This window comes from Vipera berus, assembly GCF_964194415.1.
Source record: "Vipera berus genome assembly, chromosome: 2".
Classification (NCBI taxonomy): Eukaryota; Metazoa; Chordata; class Lepidosauria; order Squamata; family Viperidae; genus Vipera; species Vipera berus.
In genome coordinates, this window is record NC_138203.1 from 263,818,479 (window position 1) to 263,833,645 (window position 15,167).

General features: G+C 42.2%; 2 protein-coding genes across 2 annotated transcripts in view; one reads left to right on the plus strand and one right to left on the minus strand.

Annotated features, from left to right (window-relative positions):
- The window catches only part of TADA3 (transcriptional adaptor 3), a 701,258-nt gene that overhangs the window by 185,219 nt on the left and 500,872 nt on the right, over nucleotides 1-15,167 (plus strand). The window lies entirely within an intron of this gene.
- The window catches only part of CPNE9 (copine family member 9), a 57,966-nt gene that overhangs the window by 42,048 nt on the left and 751 nt on the right, over nucleotides 1-15,167 (minus strand). The window contains exon 2 of the mRNA XM_081316408.1: nucleotides 6,941-6,981. Within this exon, the coding sequence (XP_081172534.1) occupies nucleotides 6,941-6,981 (41 nt within the window). The remainder of the gene's footprint in view (nucleotides 1-6,940; nucleotides 6,982-15,167) is intronic.

The following is a 15,167-nucleotide window of genomic DNA, read 5'->3' on the forward strand; positions in this document are numbered from 1 at the left end:
CCAGGCTTAAGGCATGCCAACAATGCACTCATGAGTTTCTTCAAACTTTCCACCTTCAGGGATTCATTCCAAAAATCATCCCTCAGAGGCTCTAATCTAGGTCTAGGATATAAATCCATCGCCCTGGGCAACGTGATTGTCCTGTGATCATAACAATGACGGCACTCTTCGTTGCTTTGCCATTTAGAGGAAAGCATCTTTGACTAACTCCACCATTCAGATCATTTGAATTACCTTCATTTTCTAAAAGTGATTGCCTTTGTCAAGCACCTGCCTGGCCATTTTTCTAGCTCTGCTTCTCCTGCCAGCAATCACCTGCCATTATGCAGCTCTTTATTTCTTGCTTCCTGAACATATATTTTTAATGAAAAGAAAAATGATGGGCAAAAGACAGGAAGATTGCTGACAGAGCTTAGTTGCCTGGGTAAAGGTGAGGAGTCCTTGGAGCTGAATTTAGCTTATAGTAACTTAAAGCTTTGCCAATGAGCTTCTGTAAAACCTCATAATCAAACTAATGGTGCTAAACTTTCCTGGGGGTGGTGACAGTCTACAAAGTGCTAAAAGTCAAGGTTAAGTAGATGGGCAGCGATGCTTTAGACCCCTCAAAAATCCATGAATAAAATGGGGAATCCCAATAAAAAAATTGTCACCAAGTATCACTCAATAGCCGTGTGCACTACAGGTAAGGCTATAAGATCAAAATGCTCAGAGCCACCTTGAACTGTGAGATGTCCAGGAGAAAATTTGCCCAACTGACTTTTTAAAAGTCTGGGAACCTTAAACAGGAAGCTGGCATGCTTTTGAAAATATGAAGTAGTCTAATGTCTATGTATATTTATCCATGTAGCATGGCTGTAGTACTGTTATTAGTATTCTTATTATCTTCCTTACTACCCCCTCTTATTGGTATGATGATGATGATGATGATGATGATGATGATGATGATTAGTATTGTGATGCTTTGCATGTACACTGAGAGCTTCTATACCAGGGACAAATTCCTTGTGTGTCTAATCACACCTGGCCAAATAAAGTGTTGTGTTGTGTTGTGTTGTGTTGTGTTGTATTGTATTGTATTGTATTGTATTGTATTTCTATTCTATTCTATTCTATTCTATTCTATTCTATTCTATTCTATTCTATTCTATTCTATTCTATTGTGTTACACTGTGTTACATTGTATTGCATTCCATTCTATTTCTATTCTATTGTGTTACATTGTATTGCATTCCATTCTATTTCTATTTCTATTTCTATTCTATTCTGTTTTATTGTATTGTATTGTATTGTATTGTATTGTATTGTATTGTATTGTATTGTATTCTATTCTATTCTATTCTATTCTATTCTATTCTATTCTATTCTATTCTAGACAGCTATTGTGAGCACGTCCATCACATATTTCAAGATCCGGCCCCAAAATGTTGCCTATCCCAAACTGACTGGCAGCAGCTCTCCTGGATTTCCATCTGTAATTATGAATTTGGAGCATGGAATTTGCCTATGCCCTGACATTGAGTCACAGCAACACTATAATTCCCATTCATTCCCTCTGAGACACACAATCTGCCCTCTCAATATTCCTTATGATTTATTCCCCGCTACAGACCTGCCAACTGCTTTGCTTTCTTTGTAACCCTGTGATTATAAATTTAATTTAACTTGTAATTTTCTTCCTCCCTTGGCACAACACATATCATCATGCTTGTGCGGGACTTGAGAAGACATGATGACCAGAGATGATCAGTTCTGTAGTGTAGACAACTCCCCAAGGGCTCACCAAGTAAACGGCCACAGCTCAGTGAATGTGTCACCTTCAACTGCCTGTGATGGGACTGAGATGCTCCCAATAGTCTCCCAATTGTGTAGGGTAACTTGGTTAATATCAGACCTTGACAGAACACCCGCAAGAGCAGTTTTCCTCAACCAGGACTCTTCTGAATGCATTGAACTACAATTCCAATTACCCCAAATCAGGGGTACGCAACCTTGGCTCTTTTATGACTCGTGGACTTCAACTCCCAGAATTCCTGAGCCAGCATGGCTCAGCTTGGAAACCTCTCCCTTTCCCCTCAGCATGGCTGGCTCAGGAATTCTGGGAGTTGAAGTCCACGAGTCATAAAAGAACCAAGGTTGCCTACCCCTGCCCCAAATGATGGGAATTGTAATCCCAACATATCTCAAGGGTATCCAGTTGGGAAGGATGTCTTGGAAACGTAGGGAGCTACAGAAAGGATCTTGGGGAAACTTTGCAGAGATGTTTACAAGAAACAAAGAGAACATTAAGAAGAAATTCACACCAGCTCCACCTAACTGCCAGGGGTATGTAGGTAGTCCTTGACTTACAACCATCCATTTAGTGACTGTTTGAAGTTACAACAGCAATGAAAAAAAGTGACTTATGACCGTTTTTCATGCTTACTGTTAGGCATATGGTGTTAGCCTACTATGTTGGGTTGAAAATATATTAACCACAATGCTATGACTTTAAGAAGTTAATTGGCCAATGGGTGTGTAAGTGTTCTCATGGCCATAAGAGGAAGCTAGGAACGTAGCTTCTCTCTCTCTCTGAATTCACTGATCTCTACTATTACTGTTTTTGCTCTGCTGTTGGTTTACTACTGTTGTAAACCTGAACTGTGTATTGACCTCTGGACCGGTAAGAAGACTTTGTAGTTTGGATTACTCCTTGGACTGTTGCTATTGTGTATGACTTGGACTGTTTATTTTTGACTGTGCATTTTTGTTTTTACACCACCTCAAAGTAAAATACTTTTTGTTTTTAGAACTCAGTGTATTTCTGTGTGTGACTTTTACTGCTCTCAGTGCCCTTCCTTGTCTGTGCAACTCTTTGGTAGCACAAGGAGACCTCTGCACAATAAATTCCATAACACTGGTTATGGGCCCAGGCCTGTACTGAGAGTTAGTACACACAGTATTCCTAGCTGAGTTTGTGTTAGCTATTTGGTGTAAAATGGCACAGGAACTGTTGTCAGGCATCTCCTGGATAACCCGGTTGGATGGGACAAACTATGTTTCCTGGTCCACAAAATGCTGCTTGCTTTTGCGCAAGGAAGGACTATGGGCTGTTGTAAATAACCCACCAGATACTACTGCTTGGGATCCAGATGACGAAGAGGATGCAAAGAAGTTAGACGACTTTAAACAAAACAATGAGAAAGCTCTTTGCATTATTGGACTAACACTGAATGACCAGCAGCTTGTCCATATTCGTGGTGAGGAGTCTGCTGCTAGGTGTTGGGACGTTTTGCGAAGGCTTTATGTTCGTGACAGTGTGGGTGCACATATACACCTTACACAGTTGCATCAGGTCTACATTATTCTGTCATCTTTGGATGAGAGTTATGATGAGTATGTTTCTTCTTTGGAAGTCCTGACCAGAGAGGAACTGACATTGACTAACATTACTGGGAGACTGCTTGAAGAGTCCAGAAGGAGGCGTGACAGAGACCAGCTGAGAGAGACACAGCCTCAAGAGGAGCAGCAATTCACCACTGCTTACAACGTCAAGAAATGTTATTCTTGTGGGGCTAGAGGGCATATAGCCAAATTCTGTAGAAAGGGTAAAAAACAGAATGTGAATAGCAGTGGGAAGGCTAAGAAGGGCATTGGTTTGGCTATTTCTGGTAAACCAACATCCAGAAATAATGAATTGTGGGTTGTTGATAGTGGGGCTTCACAATGCATTACTAAAGAGAAAGAGAGGTTTGTTAATATGAAAAACAGCAACCAATATGTTTCACTAGCAAACGGTTGGAGGATGAAGGCCTCTGGTGAAGGTAATTCCTATTGTCCATGCATTAATGAACAGTTACCTATGTTATATATACCTAAACTAAGATCCAACCTGTTATCTGTAAGGGAATTGGTTAAAGTTGGGTTTGTGGTAACATTCAGAGGGGAGCAATGCACTATTGAGAGGAATGGAACCTGTGTAACTGCTAATTTGAAAAATGGTTTATTCGTTCTCACAAGTAACCAGGTTAGTACAGTTAAAGCTAACTCGATATGTGAGAACAAGAAGCCACATGATGAGTGCATACATTTATTGCATAGGCGGTTAGGGCATGTAAACTTTAACTCACTATGTAAAACAGTTGAGTTAGTAGAAGGAATTAAACTGAAGCCATGTAGTAAGTATTTGAATTGCAATGCCTGTAGTCAGGAAAAGAGTGAGGCAACTCCTGCAAACAGGTTAAACGGCTTCAAAACAACTGTTCCTTTGGAAGTTGTGTTTGCTGATTTAATTGGACCCATGAAGCCAAGTTTAGGAGGGTCATGTTATATTTTGAGTATCCTTGACCACTACTCTCGATATGGATTTTGTTATCTGCTTAAGTCAAAGGCAGACACTTTCCAACAATTTGCAAACTGGCTGAAGTTTGTGGAGAGAAAAACAAAGAGAAAGGTTCAGTGTATAATTACTGATAATGGTACTGAATTCACAAACAAGCGCTTTGTTGATATGCTAGAATCAGCTGGCATTGAGCATAAACGTCCAGCCACCTATAGGCCTCAACATAATGCATTTGTTGAGAGACGTGGGCAAACATTACAAGCCATGATTAGAACCATGTTAAGAGATTCAGGCTTAACAGATAGACTGTGGGGGGAGGCAGCAAAATGTGCAAACCATGTTCTGAATATAGTTGTTAATACTTCTACTGGTAAAATACCATATACAATATGGCATGGTAGAAGACCAAACCTTGATTACCTGCACACATTTGGCACCCCAGCTTGGGTCCACATTCCTGCACAACTCAGGAGTAAAGGCCAACATAGGGCTAGGCAATTATACTTTGTAGGTTATGAAGCTAACCATAGATCCTATCGTTTCTGGGAACGAGGCACAACTAATGTATATAACAGTGCTAGTGCAAAGTTCCTTGAGCACGTTGGTTGGGATAGGTTAGAGCAAGTAACTGTTAATACTGATCCTCTAGTGTTTGAGGACTCCTCTGATAACGTAACTAGTAATGATAATACATCTCCTGTAAATATAAAAGATGAAGAGGAGATAGGGGAGATAATAGATGAATCAGAGGAAGGAAAGGAGACAGAAATTCAAAGCCCTGTAATTCCTTGGCGTTCAATGCGTATCAGACATCCACCTGATCGCTATGAAGCTAGTATAGTATGTCAAGTTAGTGTAGAGCCATCTAACTATGATGAGATCAGGATGTATCCTGAAAAGGAACAAGCATCATGGAAAGCTGCAATGAACAGGGAGTTGAAGTCTTTGCAGAATCTTAAGGTTTATGTGAAAGCAAAACTGCCACCTGGTGAGCAAGCTATAGGTTGTAAATGGATATATAAAATAAAGAAGGGTGTAGACGGAACTATAACCCATAAGGCACGTTTGGTTGCACAAGGTTTTGCCCAAACTACTGAGGATTATGACGAGGTGTTTGCACCCAGTCTGAGGGCAACTACTTTAAGTCCATTAGACAAAAACACATAAGCCTATCTACAATGGAGGCTGAATTTTCATGTTTATCAGTGTTATGTACAGAACTGCTAGTGTACAAACAATTATTGTTAGATATGGGTTTAAATGTAAATGATCCATTTATTGTGTATGAGGACAATCAAGCTGCGATAAAGATGGCTAATAATGCTGCAGTAAGAACAAGATCTAAACATACTGATCTTCGTTATTTAAATGTCAGACAATGTGTCAAAGATAAATTAATACAGTTAGAGTATTGTCCATCTGATGTAAATATTGCAGACCATTTTACGAAGGTACAAAGTGCTGTGAAACACAATGCTAATTGTGAAAGAATGTGCATAAGATTGTAAGAGTTATATATTATTCTACCCAAAGGGGAGAATGTTAGGCATATGGTGCTAGCCTACAATGTTGGGTTGAAAATATATTAACCATAATGCTATGGCTTTAAGTTGTTAATTGGCCAATGGGTGTGTAAGTGTTCTCATGGCCATAAGAGGAAGCTAGGAACGTAGCTTCTCTCTCTCTCTGAATTCACTGCTTTCTACTGTTACTGTTTTTGCTCTGCTGTTGGTTTACTACTGTTGTAAACCTGAACTGTGTATTGACCTCTGGACTGGTAAGAAGACTTTGTAGTTTGGATTACTCCTTGGACTGTTGCTATTGTGTATGACCTGGACTGTTTATTTTTGACTGTGCATTTTTGTTCTTACACCACCTCAAAAGTAAACTACTTTTTGTTTTTATAACTCAGTGTATTCTTGTGTGACTTTTACTGCTCTCAGTACCCTTCCTTGTCTGTGCAACTCCTTGGTAGCACAAGGAGACCTCTGCACAACAAATTCCTTAACACTTACGACTGTTGAGCATCCCCATGGACAGGTGAACAAAATTCAGATGCTGGGCAACTGATTCACATTGATGATGGTTGCAGTGTCCCAGGGTCATGGGATCCCCTTTTGCGACCTTCTGGCAAGCAAAATCAATGGGGGAAGCCAGGTTCACTTAACAACCGTGTTTTCTAACTGAACAACTGCAGCGATTCGTTTAACAACTGTGGCAAGAAAGGTCGTAGAACGGGGCAAAACTATCTTAACAACTGTCTCACTTAGCGACAGAAATTTTGGCTCAATTGTGGTCGTAAGTCGAGGACTGCCTGCAATAGGGAGGGAAGGGAAAATGTAGTCAGACTTTCATGATTCTGTTATGCTGTTATAGTCCCAATCAAACTTGTGGGGAGTCCATTTTCTGACCTATCTCAAAGGGCTGACAGGAATTAACATGGCTGAACTCTTATCAGGGGAGACGTTCTTGTCTCTTAATGGTAGCTGGACGATGAGATGAATTGAAGGTTGCTGTCAAAGGATGCCAGCTTTTGATTCTTGGGTGGATGGGTGGGGGCTTCCCCTACATATCCATCATTTGGTGCCAATGCCACTGTTGTTCCCAGCTCAACCTACTTACCAGGATCAGACTTGGAGAAAGTGTCCATATCCAACAGATTCCTGGGAAGATGAAGGAGCCAAAGAGTAGAAAGAAAGAGCAGACATTACCAGTGTGCAAATACAGAAAGGCTGTGTGTGTGTGTGTGTGTGTGTGTGTGTGTGTGTGTGTGTGTGTGTGTGTCTAAGAAGCATAGGATTTGCTTGTTTCCAATTAATTTCCCCTACGATAAAATCACCCTGACCCGTCTGAGTTCTGTCTGTTCTCTGGCCAAACGTTCCTTCTGTTAGGATTATAACACATCTAGATTAAGAGGCCATTAAAGGAGGTAGTCAAATCTACAGCCAGTGGCAGCTTTGCACTGGAGAAAAGAGAGCAGAGCCAACCCACCATCTTAGAGCTTTTAAACTGCCAGCAATTTAAGTGCTGGTGAAACGCTCACATCTATTCTGGCAGCTTCCCTGGATTCCCAAAACAGAGCCTTCTTTATCAGAAAGATAAATAACTTTCTACTTTCTACCTGACCATAAGGCAGCCAGTTCGATCTAGCAGTTATAGCGCCAGGCTAGAAACCCGGAAAGTGTGAGTTCTAGTCCTGACTTAGACATCAAAACTGGCTGGGTGTCCATTTATTCTCTCGCAGCCCAACTGACCTCACAGGGTTGTTGTTTTGGGGAAAATAGGAGCTGGAAGAAGTATTAGATATTTTCGCTGCCTTGAGTTTATTTTATTTTTTTATTTTAATTCCATTTATATCCCGCCCTTCTCCGAAGACTCAGGGCGGCTTACAAGCTTAGCAGTAGCCTTCGTTCTATGTATATGCCTGCTTATTAGGGCTTTCACCCCCCCCAAGCGGCATTATTACAAAGTCAGCTTAATTGCCCCCAACAATCTGACAATAAAGACTGGATGTAAATAAAATAAGACGTAAATGAAATAATAAATAACTAGGAACTTCTCTCTTTTTTTCTATGCAAGAGGCAGCACAAATGCAGAGGTCCAATAACTAGAAACACCTTTACTTATTACTTAGAACTAGAGGTCCAACAAAGAAAAAGATATTATTTTCATGTACAGGTTGCTAGGCCTCATGATATCTAGGACAAGACTGTAAGAACATTTGTTCTTTTTTAAAAAAAAAGAATTAACGGGAGCTCCCCCAGTTGGAGCCTAATGCAAAAGAAGTGTGTGTGTGTTTGTAATTAAGTTGAGCTCAGGAATTTATTTTGAGCATCAGCACTGAAATGTGGCTCGCATTCCTCCCACACCCCAAATCCATATGTGGTGACCCCAAGCTTCTTTTTAAAAATTTAGTAGTGTACTCTAGAATGTATGTCCTAAAAAAATCTAACACTAGTTTCTTACCTATGTCCTCTGCACTTCCGATTTGGTTAAAAAAAAGACCAGAAGCTCTTGCTATACACATTCCAACAAACAAGCCATAGCACAATAAAGTCAATGGGAATCACACGGTTGTGAGGTTCAAAGCCACCCAACGTCCCTCAACCCGTTTCCTCTCTGCCGTGCTTGGTTGTCTTCTTGCCGTGCCCCAGGATCCTTCCCACAGAGTTTACAGTCCTTTGAAAAACTTTCATCTTAGAAGCTAAGTATATGACCACAAGTGAAATACAATGAAAGACATTCAGAAATGAGGTGAGGGTGATGTGGACCGGCCTCAAGTGGTCCCCAGAAGCTCAGCATGTCTATGGAGATTCTCAGTCATCCAGGTCATGGTTGTCTCAAAGGGGCTTCCCCCCCCCCCTTTTCAAAAAGGCAACTGGACTTTCTTGGTGTTTTCTTTGAACACGTTTTGGTCCACCATCCTGTCAGAACCGATGAAGCTCCTTGGATGAGAAGGGGGGGGGGAAAGCACCTTTGAGATTGGCCCAGCATCTTCTGGAGTCATCATAGTTCAAGAGGAAAAGGCTGAATTGACGCTATTGAGGCAGTCAGGCAGCTATTTATTCCATTTGCTTCCTAGAAAGCTCACTTCTGCCGGCTTCGTGTTAGTGGGGAACTGGCCCTGCAGGGCAAGAGCAGTCACAGTTTCAGGGCCAAAGGCAGCGATGATGAACTTTTATGGACTGGGCATGTCAAAAATTCAGAAACTTGACTTCTCTGCTCCAACAAAAGAAAAAGAATTCTTTACATATCCATTTATTTATTTATTTTTTTAAAAAACACCAATCCAATTGTCTATGATCCCTAGGATCCATTGCATGCCGCTTACCTGTTCTGTTCCAGCCTACGACCGCCCTGTTGGAATGTCAGGGACAACCCCTTTTATATTCAATAGGCTGGAACTAATCCAACCAAATTTATTTGCAAAAGCTAAACGAAAAAGTTCAAACAAAAGTTAAACAAATACAGACCAAGGCTTTATCAGAAGCTCTTCAAACGGTTGCCTTCAGCAACCAGCACCTCCCACACATTCCCCTTTTAAACAGCAGTCTCAAGGCATGGCTTCTTATTGCCTTCTCCTGAGTTGCCTCATTGCTTTCCTCTGCTCAGTTCTGCTAGATTGCCTCCTGCTCCTAGCGTCCCTGAACAGAGCCAGCTGTGGATCATCTTCTTCCAATCTTTCAGGCTCACACAACTGGGTCTGAGGAGGAACAAGATGGGAGGGGCCTGGCTGAGAGTTCCACGGTGCATCAGAACCTTCCTCTGACACCAAAGGCTCTCCAAACCCCTCCTCCTCCTCCTCTTCAGAATTGTCCGACTCAGCTGCCGAATCCACAGGCTGATGCTGAATCACACCATTACCTTCCGGCAGTGTCCTCTTTCCATTGACAGGCACCTGAGGTCTATTTGACGCATGTCAAAGTCTTCATTCTTCAAGCGGCTTTGGAGAATGCCCTTCCATGGCCTCTGCAGCCTCCGAAAAACACGTGAAAACCCTTTCTTTCATGATTTTCAGAGGCTGTGAAGGTCATGTGAGAGCCCAGCCCTCACACGTCACTTCCAGAGGCTGTGCGAGAGCACACCTGACTCTCAAACGGCCTCCAAACATTCGTGCAAAAGCGTGCCCCTTTTTTTGCACGACTTTTGGTGGCTCTGGAGGTGTTGCGAAAGCGTGGCCCTCTCACCTAACTGTCAAAGAGTCCAGAAGCTATACAAGAACACATCCCATTGTCGCCCTGCCTCTGCGGTCTCCGAAAGCGATGGGGTGTGCTTTTAGAAATAATTGTTGGGTGTTGGTGAACGCTGGTGTGTCACCCAAAACATCGTGGTGTGTCACCTCTGACACGGGTGTCCTGGGTTCGCCCTCCCTACTCTAAAACTTGTAATCCAGGCTTAGCCAAGCACCATCCAAAACCACTGGATTGCAATACTGGCCCCCTGCTCTGTAGATGCAGTTGGTCTCCTGCTCCAGGGGCAAAATCCTTTGGCTTCTTCATCTCTGCCATTATCGTTTTCTCCTTTTATTTCGGGCAGGAAAAGGAGAGAAAGCTTGGCTCTTACAGATAATCCTCGACTTACAATCATCCGTTTAGTGACCATTCAAAATTACAACGGCACTGGAAAAAAGTGATCGATGACCCTTTTTCGGTTATGACCGTTTTGCTTAGTGACCCTGTGGTTCGCTTAACGGCTGCAAAGACTCGCTTAGCAACCATGGCAGAGAAGGCTGTAAAATCGGGCACAACTGAGTTAACAACCGCCTTGCTTAGCAGCAGAAATTCTGCTCCCATTCGTGGTCCTAAGTCAAAGGCTACGTGTAATGAGTAAAAGCAGAAAAGAAAGAGAGAGAGAGAGAAAAAAGCAAAAGTGCAGAAAGAAAGAATAAAGAGAAATTCAGAGAAGACGCTTCTGATTTTCTTTGCAGCAAATATAAGTACAGTTGCAAAGTTTATCTGATTACAAAGTTTATATGATTACAAAAAAAGCTCACTCTTTTTTATTCTCCATTAATGCATTTAATTCTGTTTTGTGCAAAAAAAACTGTAAAAAGGATTTCCAGTCGACCGTAAATGTATTTTTTTCTTCTTCTTATCAAAGAATTTAGACATCTCCGTAAGTTCCATCATCTTCACCAGCCATTCCTCCGAGGTGAACAGCGTGGACTGTTTTCCAATTTTTGAGCAAAAAAAAAATCGTCTCGCTGCAATTGTCCTATATAAAAGCAGCGTTCCATCCTGCAACAATCGCTGCGGTGGGTTAATCCCTTCAAGGCATAACCAAAGAAAGAGAAAGCTCGAAGCAGAACATCTGCGGAAACTCCGGCAGATGTACGGCTGCGTCTTCTCCTTTGCAAACCTTGCCATTCCCGCCCTCCTGCTTTCGGACCTCAACCGCAAGGAAGCCACAAGGCGCTTCCACCCGACAGCTTCCCTCTGAAGCACAAGGACAGCCCAAAGACTTTTCGCCGTTCTGCAAAGGGGAGCTAAAAATCTGACTTCCATCACACTTGCTCAGCCCAGGGGATTAAGCAAAAATGACTGACAGGAAGCAGGCTCTGTTTAAAAGGCTGCTACAGTATTTATCATTGGAGTAAGTCTCCGTGGTATGCACAGTGACACCGCGCAACACACACACACACACAGCTCTGTGGGATGCAAGTGGGAGGCATGGTTTGCAGTGGTTCTCCTCCTCCTCCCTTCAGGGCTGGTATTAGTTGGTGTTCGGTGGTGGGGCGGGGTGTGTGTGTGTGTGTGTGTGTGTGTGTGTAAGCAGAGATTCAACACCAGGCCTCCGTTATGCGGGTGCCTCATATTTCTCACGTCTTGTATTTAACGTCTACAGTATATTAAGCCACTGGGAGAGGTCATCCACCGTCAGCTTGGAGTTTGATATCATCAATATGCTAATGATACCCAATTAAATATCTCTACCCCGTGCAGAGCAAGTAATACTGTTCAGATGCAGGTTCGGGGCCTGGAGGCTGGAATGGCCTGGATGGGGAATTCAACCCTAGCAAGACAGTGTGGTTGTGGTCTTTGCCTTTCCAGAGTCAGGAAAAAGGACACCTTGTAGTCTGGATGAAATGTCAAAACATGTGGTAAATTAAATCTATTCCTAAATATTGACTGAATTTGTAGAATACACTTAATATGGCCTGTTAAAGACTTTGCTAGCTGCTTTCACACAACAAGAACGTTACTGTAAAGGGTTTGGCATGTGGGACAAATGACTGTCCAATGTATAGTGTGGAACAGAAAATGGGTTAATTCAGCAACTGCGCTAATCATGTAAGAACCTAAACATATCATGAATTCAGAATGAGAAGTGACCTTAAACACTTCTTTGCATTTAATGTGCAATTTATGTAAAAAAAAAACCCAACAACCCGAAATAACAAAGAAAAATTGGGGAGGAGTCACAATGAGAGAGAATTATAAAAGTCAGGGAAGGGTTACCTCAGGGGTCTTCAAACTTGGCCCTTTTATGCCTTGTGAACTTCAACTCCCAGAATTCCTTAGCCAGGCTGGCTGAGGAATTCTGGGAGTTGAAGTTCACAAGGCATAAAAGGGCCAAGTTTGAAGACCCCTGGATTACCTGGTGGTAAGATGGGCGGCCTGTATATTTAATAACAAATAACAATAAAAAGGGAAGGGGGAATGTCACCATTTCTTCCCATGCTGTCTTCCTGAGGGAAAAAAAATGGCTCTGATCCTAATCTCTGTGCTGGGAGTTCCCTTCCCCAAAATTACAACATTCAGAGGATTCATACCCATTTTTCTTGTCTTTGGGAACATTCAGGACAGGAGCTGTGGCCTATTCGTTTTGAGGGAGCGACTGGACCAAGGTTGCCACAGAGCTTCATAGTTAAGGAGGATTTTTGAATTTTCTCTCTCTTCTAGCCTAATTTCACTTGAGGGTCAGTGGCTGTGCTGCTGCAACAGCAGGAATTGCGGATTAACCTGTCTAAAAGACACCAGATTCTAATCTAAGTTTAACTGAATCTAAACATGAACTTGAATCTGACTTCATGGATGGGTCTATTGTACAGAACAGATTGTCCTCAACTTATGACCACGATTGGGGCCAGAATTTCTGTTGCTAACATGACCCCAGGATGCTGCACTGTCATAAATATGAATCAGTTGCCAAGTACCTGAATTTTGGTGACGTGACAATGGGAAGGTATGACAGTTGTAAGTTCGAGAGCGGGCTGTAAGTCACTTTTTCAGTGCCATCATAACCTCAAACAGTTACTAAACGAATGGTTGTAAATTGAGGACTGACTTACTGTACTACTCTACAGTAGACCCATCTTTGAAGTCAAGTTGGTGAGTTTTCTTCTTTGTTTGCCATCCTTACGTCTCCCTTTGCCCCCTGCTTGGTCCAAATGATGCACATTATAGGCCATCCTCGACTTACGACCATAAGTGAGCCCAAAATTTACGTTGTTAAGTGAGACATTTGTTAAGTGAATTTTGCCCCATTTTATAACCTATCTTGCCACAATTGCTAGTAAGTGAATCATTGTAGTTGTTAAGTTAGTAACACAGTTGTTAAGTGAATCTGGCTTCTTCATTGACTTTGCTTGTCAGAAGGTTGTAAAAGTTGATCCCGGGACACTGCAACCATCATAAATATGAGTCAATGGCCAAGCATCTGAATTTTGATCACGTGACCGTGGGGATGCTGCAATGGTTGTAAGTGTGAAAAACGGTCGTAGGTCACTTTTTTCAGTGCTGTTGTAACTTTGAACGGTCACTAAACCAACTGTTGTAAGCCGAAGACTACCTGCATTTTCCTGAAAACACCCCTTAGGAGAGAAACCCAGGAACCTCAAAGTATTACAGCTGAAATACGAAAATATAGTTGTGCCTGAAGGATCCTTTTGAATCCAGCCTACAATGGCGAGGGCAACATCCTGTGGCCAAAGAAATGTCCTCGGGATAGTCAAGAGAAGAAGGGCAGGACAAAGCTGCTAAATTACGAAGGCCAACTTTTACCTCCCTTGACTAATAAGATTTTCTGTGTACTTACCTCCCTCGGCACCATATTCTCGGCTTTATGCTTCCTCCCTGGCAGACTTGGCCAAGGTGACAAGCCTTGTGGCACTGACAAGTCCTGTGGCAGGGCCACAAGACTAACAGCCCTTGGTCTTGTGGCGTTGAGAGCCACACATCCTTCTATTCCTTATGGGACAGAGATTCCTGCTCTTTTCCTACCAAAACGGCCGGTGCTTATTGTTGATGGGAACTACTCTCCTCTCCCTGACCGAAGGCTTCTGTTCTCTATCCATTCAGATCTATTTTTAAACCCAGCCTCCAGGGGCCAAGAACGATTCGCTTACAGCATTGCTGCGGTACAGGCCTTCTCTCCCTGCAGCTAAGCTCCCTCAGCTGTCCCAATCTACTTAGCCCCAGCTTCCTACCCTCGGAGCCCACAAGGGGCAAAAAAGGCACAACTCTCCCTCATCTTCTTCCCAAATACGTGTCCCAACATCCCACAGTACAAAACTACCCAACGTCTCGTGTGAATCCAAGTGGTGAGGCTTTGGGATAGCACATATAGACTTCTGCAACCCATATAAAACCTTCTATTAAGCTATCAGAATAATAATAATTTGTCCGAGTTGGGTAGGTTGGCAAAATGAACAAACCGTAAATGCCAGAGATAATTTCCATGCTTAATTTGTGACAAATGTGCAAGCTGACATTCAATGAGGTTCTATTCATGGGTACTGACTGAAGGCAACAGCGTTTAAACATGAATACCGGGAGGCAACAACGCTTACACATGAAGAAGAAAGAAAGAAAGAAAGAAAGAAAGAAAGAAAGAAAGAAAGAAAGAAAGAAAGAAAGAAAGAAAGAAAGAAAGAAGCGAAGGGCAACACCGTATTGGCGTTTTGAAGTTTTGGCTACTGGAAATTCTATTTGTCTCTGATTTCTTCTGGGCTTCTCACAAAAGCTAACATATGTTTCAAAACTTTTCATCATGAGGGATAGAAACATGTTTTTTTTCTATGAAGGAATTACAGGATTTTGCCAAACTTATTGAACATGCCTTCGGGAATTAAATTCAGAACTTTACATGGAACTCTGTATAGATCACATTCTAAAAAAAACCTGTATATGTTAACATACCAGACTGAAGTTAAACAAGATAGACTTGAAATTTGTAAAAAAGCAAAGAAGCCCTGACTGTAGTTAGATCTTCATTAGTAAAGAACAATTCTTCTTGTTAGGGACAAGATGGAAACTGTGATATTTTGATTTATCCCAGCCCTATGATTCAAGTGCATGACATTTTACCTGTATGAAACAGCTGTACAAAATGGAAAACATGAGTGCCT